At 48.9% G+C, this 14,577-nt stretch overlaps 2 protein-coding genes across 3 annotated transcripts in view; one reads left to right on the top strand and one right to left on the bottom strand.

Annotated features, from left to right (window-relative positions):
* The window catches only part of CROT (Carnitine O-octanoyltransferase), a 90,126-nt gene extending 78,827 nt beyond the window's left edge, over positions 1-11,299 (bottom strand). Inside the window, exons 1-2 of the mRNA XM_037429424.2 lie at positions 11,158-11,299; positions 9,972-10,122 (exon numbers count right to left, since the gene is read on the bottom strand). Of these exons, the coding sequence (XP_037285321.2) occupies positions 9,972-10,119 (148 nt within the window). The 5' untranslated portion in view covers positions 10,120-10,122; positions 11,158-11,299. The remainder of the gene's footprint in view (positions 1-9,971; positions 10,123-11,157) is intronic.
* A 395-nt stretch (positions 11,300-11,694) lies between these two features.
* LOC119178250 (GTP-binding protein 10) overlaps positions 11,695-14,577 on the top strand; it is a 43,783-nt gene continuing 40,900 nt past the window's right edge. Inside the window, exon 1 of one of the 2 annotated variants that reach the window (XM_037429445.2) lies at positions 11,695-11,851. In XM_037429445.2, coding sequence (XP_037285342.2) covers positions 11,813-11,851 — 39 coding nt within the window. In that variant the 5' untranslated portion in view covers positions 11,695-11,812. Of the gene's footprint in view, positions 11,852-13,895; positions 13,920-14,577 lie in introns of those variants that run through there. The other variant, XM_075887294.1, reaches the window with a different exon arrangement.

Raw genomic sequence — 14,577 nt, 5'->3', positions numbered from 1 at the left:
CGAGAGAAGGGAGCGCGTAGTATAGAGGAGAGAGGGTGAGCGGACGCGCATGCGCAGTAAGCGTGGTCACGCCGCACCGATTGAGCTCGACCCTCAGCTGCTTCGAATCTGAAAGATATATAGTAAATAATGCACACACACGCCAAGCTTTACTACCGCATATTTTCTCGGTAGGGAACCGGGACTCCAGAATTCGTTTTAAGAAATATCACGTTTAGTGACGCGGACACCGTTAGCGCACTTAGAACCGAGCGGCTGGGTACCGTACTAGTAACATTTACCTTGCCCACCCTTTTCCGACCGACAGCAGGAGCTCCAGTGTATTGAGCGATAGCGATGCTATACTGATAAGATGTAAGTGCACCGGCGCAGCCCAGCGTAAACGAAACTTTTGGATCATACGCGTGCTTTTCGACGGTTCCTCTAAAGCGTTCTCATAACAGCGTAGCTGTCTAAGCCGAGCTCTGAGTGTTGCGTGACGCGAGAAGTGATCCTCATCTTGAACTGGCACGCGTTTTCTTCCGTCTTCTCCAGCTTCGCTCCCAAAAACACGTGCACCGATCTGCCCACGCAGCTGCGTGACTCCGATGAGAAATAGCTGTAGAACGAGTAGGACGAGTGAAAAAGATGTCACCTGAAACAAACGTCTCTTCCAAGGATCATAGGGACCACTCCTGAAAAAGGTTCGTTCACAGGCATAGGTGTGCACAGGGCTCCTCATGGACTCAGCTTAGCGTCTCCCTTGGGCAACTATGGGAGGACGGCCCCACAGTCCCTTAATAACATTGCGCGTATATGTACCTATGAGAAATTGAAAAAAATTTAGACGGCACGTTCTTGAACGAATATCTTGCGTGGCAGCGTTTTTTTTTTTTTTGTGTGTGTGGGGGGGGGGGGGGGGCGATGCTGCTGCTGTTGGTAGTGCGCCCGCGACGTATGTAGTATTAGGTAGCCACCTTAAGTCCTTGGAATGTCCGCTGGACGGCGGTACTTGTATATGATGAATAAATGATGAAAAGATGCGAGATGGACGGACCGACATACAGACAGACGAACGAACAGACGATTCCCGGTTTGCCGATAAAACCCACCCAAGCTTTGCCACACTGACTATCTTCACTTTGTGGATATTCTGCTTTTTTTCTTTTGCAGAACGAAGAAGCACCAGCTCTCGAATGCCAAAGCACGTGCTGAACGTTGAAATCCCAGCGTATATGTTGTCTCTTTACTGCAGCACGGGGAGGTGTGGCAAAGCATGTCGCACTGTTTGCCTTCCTCGATGTCTCGCGTGCAGTGTTCAACACCGGCCGCGCAGTCGATCATCCCAGACGCACGCGCTCGACGACGTGGGCACAACAGGATGACTTCGGCAGTTCGGCGCGAACTTCCTCAACCGGGACTGCGCTGTGTATACGAGTGCGAGTCAGCCGAGTGCTCTCGGAGTAGCGCCCCGTTTTCTCGGCGATTGCCGCACTGCATGTCTTTATGTCCAAAAGATCGGCCGCGGAAGTCTGCGTCATTTCCTTATCGAAGGCTGATGTACACATGCCAGCACCAATAGGCGCACAGTCCGGAATGACGTCATGAGCAACACGGCCAGTGACCCAGCATTCGGAGAGCATGGACGAGTGCCGCAAATGAAGCCTATACTGCTACACTTCGGTCATCTCGCCGGGGCCTCTCCGGCAAGCTATCTGTCGCGGGACTGTGCATACTGTGTGAATCTAGAAATACGCTGCCAACGTAAGCTCGTTATGTCACCGACAACCATGCACGATTAAGTCGCCCACAACCGGGGTTAAGTCCCCGATAACCACGCCAGTCTTCGTCAGCATGTCCACATGATCTGAGCATACACGCCATTCTTTTCCAACGGAACCTACACAGCCACACGCAGATAAACCACGATAAACTGAAACAAAAATAAACTTCATGCGTAGCTCGGTCCGGAGGCATATCCAAACTCAAGTGGGTGGTGAACACGGCGCGAAGACATCGCCGTTGCTTGATCCAAAGTTCGAGGCGGCAATCGTCGGCGCTTCAAATAGCGGGGTTCGATCGGCAGAGCGGAGGTTCACGTGTTTTCTTATGCCGACAAACTTCCCATTTGCCGGGAATCGTATGCAACTGCCCCGACGCGCCAAACAAGCACCAAACGACAACACGATTCAACGCGTGCAGAGTAAACAACTCGAGCATTCTTCACTTGAAGCATGCCTCCTTATGTTCCTTTGTTCAAGAATTATGGCTATTGGTTCACGCTACAGTATATTTCGGTCATTCTCCAAATATCGCGGACATAGGCGGCTTTGCTAAAACAAACAAATAAATAATGTAAGAGAAAAAAAGAACGACACCATCCTTAGATGGAGCTCACTGAAGAAAATAGATATGTCCCCTGATTTTTTCACATGATGTCATCCACGCTTCTAAAATACATAAAACGTACTGATTCCTTTTAAACAAAATGTGTTAAAACTAAAGCCCATTTGTTTTTGCGAAAACAGAGCAGCGGCTGCCTGTATTTAGTGTTTCCCGAATAGCGTTTCATCACTCGTGTCACGTTGGTCACAGCTGTGCACTTTGAGCGACAGTGTAAGATAAAACGGGGCATCTCTGCAGTGAGGCGATAAACTGCTTGTATTCTCCTCGCGAAGATAAAATGCGCGTGCGTTTGTTCACCCCTGTGTGTTGGCAGCGAATAAGGGATAGTGCAAAAAGCTAGAAATAAACACAAGGCAACGACGCGAAGCACGCGCCAGATAACATGCAACATCTTTTGGCAACAGAAAAAGCGAGAGATTAAAGGCTGGTTCACACCGGCGACTAGCAGCGGTCGCGCGACCATCCGCGAATGGCGACCAAAAAGCGACCGATGTTCACACCGGCAGAGGCTGCATGCGAGCGACCGGAAGTCGCAATACCGGAGAGTCACGCCCGGATCTCGTTATCAGCGAGAACTCTGGAGACCGGCGGCAGTCAGCTGATCGCCGCCAGCTTAGCGAGGGGGGCAAACCGAGCGCGCCGCATTTCTTTTAGATGCGGAGCATCTTATACTCGCGCCTTGTAGTGCGCCGTCCGCGCCGTCCGCACCGCTTCTCGAACATTCGACAGCTGACGCGCGCGCATGCGCCGTCGCGTCGTCGCCCACTCTTCCACCATCTGTGCATCCCTTCCTCCTCTACACACCGCGCGCGCTTCACTCCTCCACCATCTGTGCACCCTTCCTCCTCTACACACCGCGTTCGACATCTACAATTCTCCTGATTCTCCAGTGGACGCGCATGTGGCGTCGCGCTTCGAGAACATTCAACAGCTGACAGTGCATGCGCCGTCGTGCTGTATATATACTCAAGGTCGGCGCTCGCTCGCTCAGTTGCCGCTCGTCGGTTGGTTTGTACGGCGCGTCGACGTCCAAGGTCGCGGTGAAATGAATTCCAACGAATCCACAAACACAATGATCGACGTCCCTTCGACCAGTGCCGCCCTTTCGCATACGTGTGTACGTGTTCACTCATTTAACACCCCCTCCTACAACCACGTTAACCAATTTAGCCATCGACCCAAGTAAGTCGCAATTTAACACCCCATTTCACAACCACGTTAACCAATTTAGCCATCGACCCAAGTAAGTCGCACTTTAACACCCCGTTAACCAATTATATGGTCCGCATCCTCCTCAGTGTTGCCCGAGGGAAGCTGCGGGCAATTTTTTTTATCCGTTCTCGCCAGCGCAATGAAAAAACAAACAACAAAAATTGAGCATCGCTGATTGGTACCAGAAGCTTTGCGACTGCAGTCGCGCGACTGAAAAATCGGTCAGGAAGCGACTAGCCAAAGCAGTCGCTTTGCGACCATTTGCGACAAAATTATCGCGCGACCGCTGCTAGTCCCCGGTGTGCACCAGCTTTAACAGTTTGCCTGCGCTGTTTTATTCGCATCTTTCACAAAGGATGTGACACTTTGCTGCACCGGCGTTGTCATTTTGTGCATTCAATATGCGAACGCGTATATATAGTTGCCCAAAAATCAGCTGAGTTACAGATCACTAAAAGCAGCATATTGAACACGATCAAACCAAGAGGAAAAAGAAATTAAATATAAACCAGCGATCGGTTTCACTACACAGCTGTCTTAGCACGTGGTATATACGTTATGACGGTACATTCCTAAATCTAACTGCTCATACGTCAACGAACTATTTTACTGCAAGGATAATTATTTTTTTCACCGTTGCTAATAAAAGACATAGTTGTGCAAAAAAAAAAAGAATTAGCAAATCATATTGCCTTATGATAAGAAGGCGCAATATTTTTGATAACTATTCAAGAAGCTACACTGAACCCTTCCACTGTCTGTGAGCGTCACACTGAGGAATATCGAATCCCGGCTGGGGCGGCTGCATTTTCGATGGAGGCGAAAATGTAAGACAGTGCATGCTCCAATTTGAGCGCACGTTGAAGAGCCCCAGTTGGTCGAAATTAGCGAAAACCTCCACTACGGCGTCTCTCACAACCGTATGGCGGTTTCGCGACGTTAAACCCCACCTATCAATCAAAGACTGTGCTTCCGTCGTCCAGAGTTCGACCGCCACTTGTCTGACTGACGTGTCCACTTTTGAGACGCCAACTAGACGAATGGCTTCAGAGCTCGTTGCGCAGAAATTCCGGCGTTTATGGCGTTAGTTGTGAGCGCCAAATCACCTTGCCCGTGACCGAGATATCGGGGTGTTCAAATAAAATGAATACTAAAGATTTCCGGGTCCGAGCGAGGATCATCTGCGTGACAAGCAGCTAATGTTCTACCACACAGCCACGAAATTTGTCGAAACTGCTTTGCAAAGTAAACACTACGTGAATGTCATATAGCGGGAAGAATCTCCTTGGCGTATCATATATCGTAGCGTGGCAGAAGCGTACAATCGCTCTAGGCGTCAAGATGTATGAATTGAGCAACGAGTAACTAACTGCTTTAAAGGCACACCCAACACAAAACACTCGGACGTATACTTAAATCATCGTCAGAATCCAAAGTGAACAGCTTCATAGGTTCGCGTGTTACCTTACGGACGCACAGTGGGCCCTTCGCTAATTAGCGAAATGCGTAATTATGGCGTAGTGGGCACTTGACAACTGTGTTTGCAATAGGCAATGTTACTTCAAAACGGGCAATGTTACGCGCACAGTCGTTCGTTTCCGTACGGCACAGCTGAGGCATGCGTTGACAACCGAAGCTGGTAAGGAGTTCAGGAGGGGGTGCGGTGCGCTAAAGCCACGATTACGCTATCGCAATATACTCCGAACGGCGAAGCACAAGCGTCCTTCTGTTCTTGTTGTTTTTTTAAAGACGATAGTCTTTCTTGGGGACCTTCGACGGAAAAATTTTGGTCTGTCTGTACACTTGTCTGTTTGTCCGCCCTAACTATACCTCAAACGGCAATAAACGGCCAACCCCATCCGCAGCACTCACCAATATTGCTCAAGGTTTAGCGTTCATAGTTGTGCGATTTTCTATTGAAAAAGCAAATAGTGCGCACATCTGAGGCACCATAACAACATGCCTATGTTTTGCATGTCTGCCTTTATACTAGAAGAGGTACACACAAGTAACTCTAAGGACTGTAGCGTTTATCGCGATGCGCTGACAGTGCAACGCGGTGCTCAAGAAAGTGTTACCAACGTTTGCTATGACGACACAGTGGTGGCACCTGCCCGTCGCTTTGCATTCCACACCTTATCACCTCCGAGACTGGCGCGCGCCTTCTCCGCGGTCGCGCAAGCCCTCGTTTCAGAAGATAACTGCCAGATGGCACTTGTGTCTAACGTGCCTAGATGCGCTTGTTCGCCTCCGCTACACGCTCTAGGCACCCTAACGCAGCGCCTTCAGAATATTACACACCGATTTTCTTGCGCAGAACATAACATAAACCTTTTGTTCACTCTCTCGAGACGCAAGACTATCGTCTTTCGACATTTACAGTGTAACATGTCGATTCGGGTCATTTTTGTTTTTCTACCTACTAAGCTTTCTCTTACGAACACTTTCAAACGCCGTGGAATACGTTCAGGCAGGTGCAGCATCTGAATATTTCACAACACGAACAACCTTATCAAAATTGCCTACGATCAAGCTTGCTCTTTTTTTTTTGTCGGAATGGAATGCAAAACTTTATTACAAATAGCTTTTTTCCGGTGAAGGTGGAGCCCTCAGTCCAGGGCCCCTGTGGCCTTTGCCATCTTGCAAGCTCTGTCGATCAGCTCGAGCTGTTCTTCAGGCTTAGAGCAGGACAGCGCAGCCTCCCACTGCTCCGGTGTTGGAGTACAGTTTCTTGGCACTACCTGTGTGTGTTGGCAGGCCCATGTCACGTGGTAAAGTGTGGGGTATTCTCTGCATAGCGGGCATTTGTTGGTGTATATTCCCGCATAGATTTTACTCAGAAGACTGAGATTGGGGTACGTATTAGTCTGCAGCTGTCTCCAGGCAACCGACTGCTCTCTGTTGAGGTCTTTGTGGGGAGGGGGTATATCCTCCTCAGGGCTCTCTGGTGTTCTAAAATTGCTCCATAGCGTCTTGTAACTGTGGCTGGTTCCTCGTCGTTGTGCGCCCCCCGGTCGGCGTATTCTCGGGCAATGGCGTCGGCACGCTGGTTCCCTGTCACAGTTTCATGGCCTGGTGTCCACGTAATGGAGCAGCTCGAGAAGTTGATTTTTCTTCCCTTGAGTGTGCGGATGGCAGCACTGGATATGCTTTTTTTTTTATCGGAAATATCAAGCGCACACATATATTTGTACCGTGTGATAGCTGCAGTCTGCCGTTCTGAGAAAAGAAAAACGAGGGGGGGGGGGGGGGGGGGCAGAGCGTAGGGTCCGCGGGCCTATCGTGTGCAGTCATCGTTTGCAGTTGCATCGTGGCGTAACGCAGGCAGATCCACCAATAGCATAGACTCTTTTAGCCTTATTATTGCGCGCGCGCTTGCGCCAAGAAGAAGTGTTCGTATTGTCATTCTTCGAGCGCCTTGATGATGACCAAGTGCCCATCACTGTATACGGGCACGGGCTAATGCGTGCTGCGGTCACTTGGCGTAACGTATAGAAATACAAAAAGTGGGGAAGCTAGCTCGAAATGGAAAGAGAAAAAAAAGAAAAAAAAAAGAGTATGACCGAATAGAAAGAGAGAGAATAAAGAAAGAAAACGGAAAAGGAAAAAAAAACGAAAGAGAGAAAAAAAGAAATACAATGAGATATCAAAGAAGGCTGTCCAGCTTCGCACCTCCTCTTCAGGCTTGACCCCCCCCCCCCCCCCCTAACGCGAAAGCTGCCGTAATTTTGTTTTTCTTTAGTCAACTTCTGATGGAGACTGGAAATTGCCGTGCATGCAGATGAAACGACGGATGAAATGCAGGAAATACTATTGCGCTTATTTCGAAGCAGGAAAACACCCGCCCGTTATGCAATAGCACTTCCCCTATTGTACAGATGCTTTCTTTTCCCAGAAGCGCGCTGTGAGGCAACGCACGTAATTTTCATGCGTCCACCACGAAAGGCCTTCATTGAGTGGCCGCGACAAGACGCACTCCCCATCAGAGCGAACTACGATACACTTGCTGCAACTACAAACGAAGCAGGCGAGAGAACGTGAAAAAAAAAAAAAAAGTCAACTGTAGCCGTGCGCGTGTTATTGAAGGACAGCGTTACGTGGCGGGTCAAAATACAAAAAAAAAACAATAACGAAAGAAAAGTGCACCACAGAGGCCTGGAAAGACGCCAGGCTCCTCTGATTGGAAGTACAGAAGGGAGACATTAAGGTGAGGGCAAAATAAACAAAAAGTGCTACGACGTGTGGCATTTTCACGCTGCAATGTCGTTTCGGCGAAATTTACTCATAGCACTGAACAGTGCAGCGTCCTTGGGTATGCAACACAGAATAGTGCCCCAGTATACGATATGCATCACGCTGCCGATACAAATAAGACTCAAGTTGAGCGGAAGAAGGAGGCTTTGAAGAGGTGAAGTGTAGAATGTGACAACGAATATCACTGGGAACGACGCTTAGACAAAGGCACTTGAATAGCCCGACTTCCCATTGTACTGCTCTAAAAGGACACCAAAGAGAAAGGCGATTTCTCACACATCAGCAAATTAGTCTTTCACTATGGGAAAATCATCTCTTGCTGCGAGAAGACCTGCAAAAAGAAAATGCAATAGCGACGCCATGCAACTTCGAGTTCCCACCACAGTCGCGGCGACGCCAGATATTGACGGCGCATGCTACGGTCTACGTCTTCAATCGGTCAAAATGAAGTACGTGGTCTTCTCAGGGAGCCAGAGACATAACATATACAAAAAAAATTAAAGATATATCGTTCAACCAATACGCTCGATTGCGAAAGAACACTGACTTTGGTCCCGCGACGTCCCAAAATGATACTTCGGCGGGAATTCAAAAGCGATAGTTTCGACATTCATGTCCTGGTCAAACATACGGTTGTGAAATTGACGATACTACGGTTTTCGGTGAATAATTCATCAGACTAAGCAAAATATGGCATCTGTTTGGTGTGCATTTAAAGACATTGATGCCCTTGGTTGTGGGAATGACGATACTACGGTTTTCGGGGTACACTTTATCAGAATAACCAACATGTGGCTTCTTGTTGGTGTGCATTTAAACAGTCTCTGCCGGGGACGGCTGACGGGAATCGTATCGACCGCCGTCTGCCCGCTCTCCATATTATAGGACGGCTTTCGGCACATCAGCGACCGTTTTTCGCAAATTGTTCGCCACCGTGGTGTAGCGGTCCTGCTGACCCCGAAGGCCGCAGGATCCATGCTGGCCGAGGCCTGCCTATTTCAATAGAGTTAGCGCTAAATGGCTGAGTCCCGCGCGGTGCGCTTTAAGGAACACCAGGTGGTCAAAATTTCCGGAGTCCACTACATAATCTTACGTGATCAAATCGCGGTTTGGGGACGTAAAACCCTAAAATGTTATTTATTTATAATATACTTCAATGAGACCACTGAAGCTGGCCTTCTTCACCGTGCGGACATATAGGGTGTCGAACTCGCGGCCTCGCTGAAACGGAAACCCTGAAAGTGGTCATGTGACACACGCTGACGCTCGTACGAGGAAAGCATTTCATTGCCTTTGTCTAAAGAACTGTCCTGCTGCTCTGCGTTTCTTTTGTTGTCAACGTTTTCAGAGATGCAACCGTCGCAGCAGTTTTCGCACCCTTCTTTTTCCTTGCAGTTCGTTCCTGCAAATCGCAGGGTGGGAGAAGTCTAGGAGGTAAAGGGGCAAATGGAAGAAAGAAAACCGCTACAAGCCTTTGTTGCAGGCTGTGAAAGAAACGAAACGTGCTCCGCGCGCGCTAAGTAGCACAACGGCAATAATCGTCGAGTGGTCACGACGAAAACGCCCGCATGTTTCACGGTGGCACTCAAGAGCAGCCCGACAGCCCTCTCCTCGTGAATTAAAGAGCACAACAAGGCCATGCGCATGCCAGTGTTTCTCGCAACCAACCGCAAGAAACAAAAAAGAAAAGATTGGCTCACGAATGGCAAACAACGGGTGAAATTAAACCATAATACATTACCAATAACTGCGAACTTTAGAACTCGTAAGAAGAAACAAGGCGCCAACACCAAGCAGAGATGGTTCCTCAACCGAACTTTTGAATGAACGATAGTTATAGCGCGAGAACAAAACGACGACACAGAGACAAGAAGGATACGAAAGTCTTTCGTGTCCTTCTATGACTATGGCATGACTATCGTCATGCCATACCAACTAGCCCAAGCTGACACACTTTTGAATGAAGGCAGAGCGACACTCTTCAGTAACTAATAAACCGCCCCAAGTTGAGCGCATTTAATTGCGTGGGCGTGAAACGGAGGCGCAATCGCTTCAACGCAGACACCCGTGTCTCGCGTCAAATTCAAGCCAAATGTAAAAACAGAGACTGAAGCGCTCACCGGAGTCGAGGTACTTGTCGATGGTCTGCCTGAGAGGCGGCACCGGCAGCGGCGGCAGCACTTCGTCGTGAGCGAAAGTCGCTTCCGCCTCGCTCACGTACAGCCGGTCGCGCTCTCGGCGAGCTTCCTCGGCCTCCGCTCGGTCCATTTCCTGCGTGCACGATAGAACCGAGAGATGCTATATACATATCTGTTTACGAACGGCGCCGCACCACTGACACCCTGCAACCCCTCTCTCGGCGGGACGTTACGAAAGCGGAAAAGAAATGTGTGACCCAAATAATGGAACAGCGCGGGGCAGCCCGTGCCGGAATATAGCAGGTAAAAAAATTTACACAACGCACTGACCTGCTACATCGGTGTAAAAGGCTACGTGAGAGCGCGGAATGTCAGCCGGAGACGAGCCCGGTTAATTAAAAACGCTTGTCCAAAGAGCACGCTCACTAGAAGTCGCTTCTCACCCAGGCAAGCGGGTCGACAAAGTCGTCTGCTCTGGCTAACAGTTGTCAATGCCGTACCACGGCCGCTGGATGAAAAAGCGCACCGTTCAGTTTTTCATCGAGCGGCCGTGGCCGTACAAACAGTAGACAGATATCACACTTTCTAGTGCGCACAGCCGGCTTCACAGCTGCTGCTTTCTGCAGAAATATGCACAGGCCAACGCCGTAATGATACCAAACACGTTCATGCCGCGTGCTAGGCCATCGTGCTTCAATTCAAGCCCGAACAGAAGCTTGTAGCTAACATGAGGTAGAAGTCGCGGCCAACAACAGTGTCGACATCCACACGCTTCACTGATCTAGACAAGTGTGATTCTATCCATACAAATACTCCGAAAGGGCTACGCGAGCCCGGTTACTCGAACTAAATCTGTCACAAAGCCATCGCAACACATCTCCCCTCGAAACGATATAACCGAGGAGGATACACGAACGACGCTAGGTTCGAGGAACGGCTAAGCATTCGCGATGAAAGAGCGCAATGGGAACAAAAACAAAAGTTAACGCGCGTCATGATATGCAGCTTTTGCCAACGCGACTACGCCCCAAGGTTGAATGGACGGCGCTAAAGTGCAATCACCTAAAGCGAGCGCGCAGCAAAGCGCGGCTCAAATGTACCGGGCTACGATGCGTAGCTGAGTCGGCGAAGCGCAAGCCGATCGGAACAACACAAAGAGCGCAGTCACCTGAACTCTTTCGGAGGAGCCGAGTGTGAGACCTCCAACAACTGGGAGCAGCCGGAGGCTAGAAGTTGCTCGACATAAGTACCCGGTCTATCCGATGGTCACACACGGGTCGTTCGAGGTTGCGAAACTTCATCAAGGTTTTGGCACGGAGCTATGCTCTGCCCATGACGACCTAAAGCCGCCGACGTAGTCCTGCCTGCCAAGCGCAGAGATCTTGTTTTCAAATCAACAGATGGCTCGGTAACTTTGACCGTACTTGTATTGACTTGGCCGGAAACGGTGTCGTGCAGCTTCACCATGGCTTGTTTACCCTTATTAGTGAAATGTTGTATAACTGTTGATAACCAACTATAAATTTAAAAAAAACATACCAAAATTGTTTTTGTTGACGGGTAATTACGCAGCGACAGGCGCTGAATAAAACCTCTGTGCTGTTGTTGTACATCTCAGAGTCCATATTTTTATACCCTGCATGCATACTGCCAGCTGATGTACGTCATGATCGCGTTGATAAAAAAAACAATCAATGGCTGGTTTCGATTCGAGCCAAGTCGTGCCGAAGCGCACAGTAAACGCGAGTGTGCGTAGTGCGCGTGTGGTTTGTTGTGCGTTTGCGTGCTGAAGTGATGAAGTAAATCCTGTTCACGCTGAAAGGATGGTCGTGCTTACAACTTTCTGCTTGTACGCTGCAAAGGTGCGGCAAGAGCATCTTTTCTTTCACTGTCTTTTCACGCAAATGTATGCCGTTGTAGTTTCGCCAGCAGCCTAGGCGTGCACATATCGAGAACTGGACTGATCTTTCCGTATGAGTTGCGTTAGAGTCAGGTTAAGGTTGTCTCATGGATCGTGTTATCGTGTGGTGTTATAGAAAATTATGACACAAATATCATCTGTCTACTTGCGAAGCTATCTGTGCTGCTGCGCTCCAGCAATAAGAAAACGCAGTTTTCTTTGAGAGTCAAATTGGGTCCAGCATGCACAAACTTCTTCTTTGAGACTAAACATTGATTGGAAGGTCTATATCAGGTAACCGCCGGTGAAGTTTAATAGTCGTCAGTAATCTAATCGCTATTACATTTTGGTATTGGTGCTCGTAGAGTACTCTGTCCACATCCCTTGAAAACTGTTAGAGTAGCATGAGTATGACAAACTCAAGAAAGGGTCGTAATAAACACTGATCTTCTATTTCTTGTTCGGTGTATAGTGTAGACACAACAGTTATTGAATTAGGTTCTTTTTGTTTAGCTTTAACTGGATCCCGCGCAATCAAAAGTCAATTATTTTCCCCAGAAAGGAACAGGTTGTAGGGAGATTGCTCAGTGACTAAAATCTGTTTGTTACAGCTTGGTGCAGTCGTTGAACCCTCTACGGGTATCTTGGGTTAATTACAGAGGCACTGTTAACTATAAGCGTAGTACACAATAACGTAAACATAACATATTGCCACGTCGCTCCAGGGGTGTCGACAAGGTTATTGACGTCTGAGCAACAGGGCTCTAACCAAGCTCGTCAGTTGGGCTTGTTTGCCAGAGCGGGGCCCACGCGCACTTCCTTTTTTTTGTGGTGTGAGCCTTCGCCTTGGCATACGACCCACTACTAGAAGTAGGTGGCAATGTTCCTCCTCAACAAAAAAAGAAAGAGCATCGTCCCGATGCTGTAAAGTTATTGCAAAAAAGAAAAACAAAACAGAGTAGCTTAAACATTGAAAAATGGCACCAATAATCAAACGTTGCACGCGATAAGTTCACCAATGATGAGGCAATTGTCGGAGCACAAATGAAAAAAAAAAAAACACAGGAAAAGTGGTCTTTAAGGAACGCGCAAAATAAGGCTTCATGCGCACCACGTGAACTATGTCAGAGGTCGGTTGTCTTCGTTGTACCCATCGTGACGACGTAGCATCCGGAACCACTTCGTAGTTTACGTCACTCACGCGGCGTAATACTTTATACGAACCGAAGTATCTGCTGAGCAACTTTTCGGAGAAGCCACAGCGACGAACAGAGGTCCAAACTCAAGCTTGGTCTCCCGGACTGTAAGATACGTCATTGTGACGCATATTGTAACGTCGTGCATCGACCTGTTGCTGCTGACCAATGTGTAGCCGGGCGAGCTGGCGAGTTTCCTCGGCACGCTCTGCGAATTCTTCTACGTCAGTTGTTAATTGATCAGCGTCTTCACACAGAAGCATTGCATCCAGCATCGTCTGAACTTCGCGGCCGTAGAGAAGGCGAAACGGTGTAAATCGGGTTGTTTTTTGAATGGCGGTGTTATAAGCAAACGTCACATAAGGCAAAATGCGATCCCATGTTTTGTGTTGGACGTCGATGTACATGGAGATCGTGTTTGTGACTGTCTTATTTAGTCGCTCGGTTAAGCCGTTGCTCCCAATAGTCATGAGAACTTGAGCAGTGGACGTGTTCACTTGCCGCTCATACAGGATGGATCGATGCTGAAGCATCTTTTCTATCGTGACGGCTTCGGACAAAACTCGGCGACCGTGTTCGGAGGGCTACGTACAAGGCCAGCAAAAAGCTGCTCCTTAACTCCCCGCATCAGGTGACGCAACTTCATTTCCTCTGTCATACTCGGATCAGCCCGTCGGAACAGGCGCGTCATATCTTCCACATAGGTCATGACAGTTTCATTGGGCATCTGGATGCGGGCCTGGATTGCTCGCATATTTACTTATGTAAGTATCCAACAGCCGGTGGCGGAATTCGGGCCACGATGTCATCTGTTCCTCATGATTCATGTACCAGGTATGTGCTCCATCCTCCAAATAGAAGTACACATGACGTAGTTTGGCCGCGTCGTTCCATTCGTTCAAAGCAGCCACGCGCTCGAAGTCGACCAACCAGTCCTCGACGTCTTCGAGCACGGTACCATGAAACGGTGTCAGAACCTGTGGACTTTCGAGGGTGTACAGTCACAGTGGGGTTTTCCGTACCTGTTAAAGTGGTTTGAACGGACGTGCCCATTATACTGGTGTGAACTGTAAAGTCAGCTTCGGGTAACAATCCCCTGATCCTGCGGCTTGTCCCATGAACGGGAGTGTTGACTCGCACTGGGCTTGTGGTGCCGCTTCCAGAAGTGGTCTGAAACATCCGTGAGGGGCTACCCAGCGCCTCCACCAATCGTCACGTCGCTCCAGGGGTGTCGACAAGGTTTATTGACGTCTGAGCAACAGGGCTCTAACCAGGCTTGTTTGCCAGAGCGGGGCCCACGCGCACTTCCTTCTTTTTTGCGGTGTGAGCCTTCGCCTTGGCATACAACCCACTACTAGAAGTAGGTGGCAATACACATATATAAACGAATTCATCATCTAAAAGTTGTATTAAACTCTCGTTTAGCTGTTTTACGGGTGCCGAACTGCTTGGACTCGTAAATAAAGTGTACGCAGTTTTTGGAGATAGTTTG

The sequence above is a fragment of the Rhipicephalus microplus genome, chromosome 1 (genome assembly GCF_043290135.1).
Source record: "Rhipicephalus microplus isolate Deutch F79 chromosome 1, USDA_Rmic, whole genome shotgun sequence".
Classification (NCBI taxonomy): Eukaryota; Metazoa; Arthropoda; class Arachnida; order Ixodida; family Ixodidae; genus Rhipicephalus; species Rhipicephalus microplus.
The sequence above is the reverse complement of the archived record's forward strand: the minus strand, read 5'-3'. Positions and strand labels throughout refer to the sequence as shown.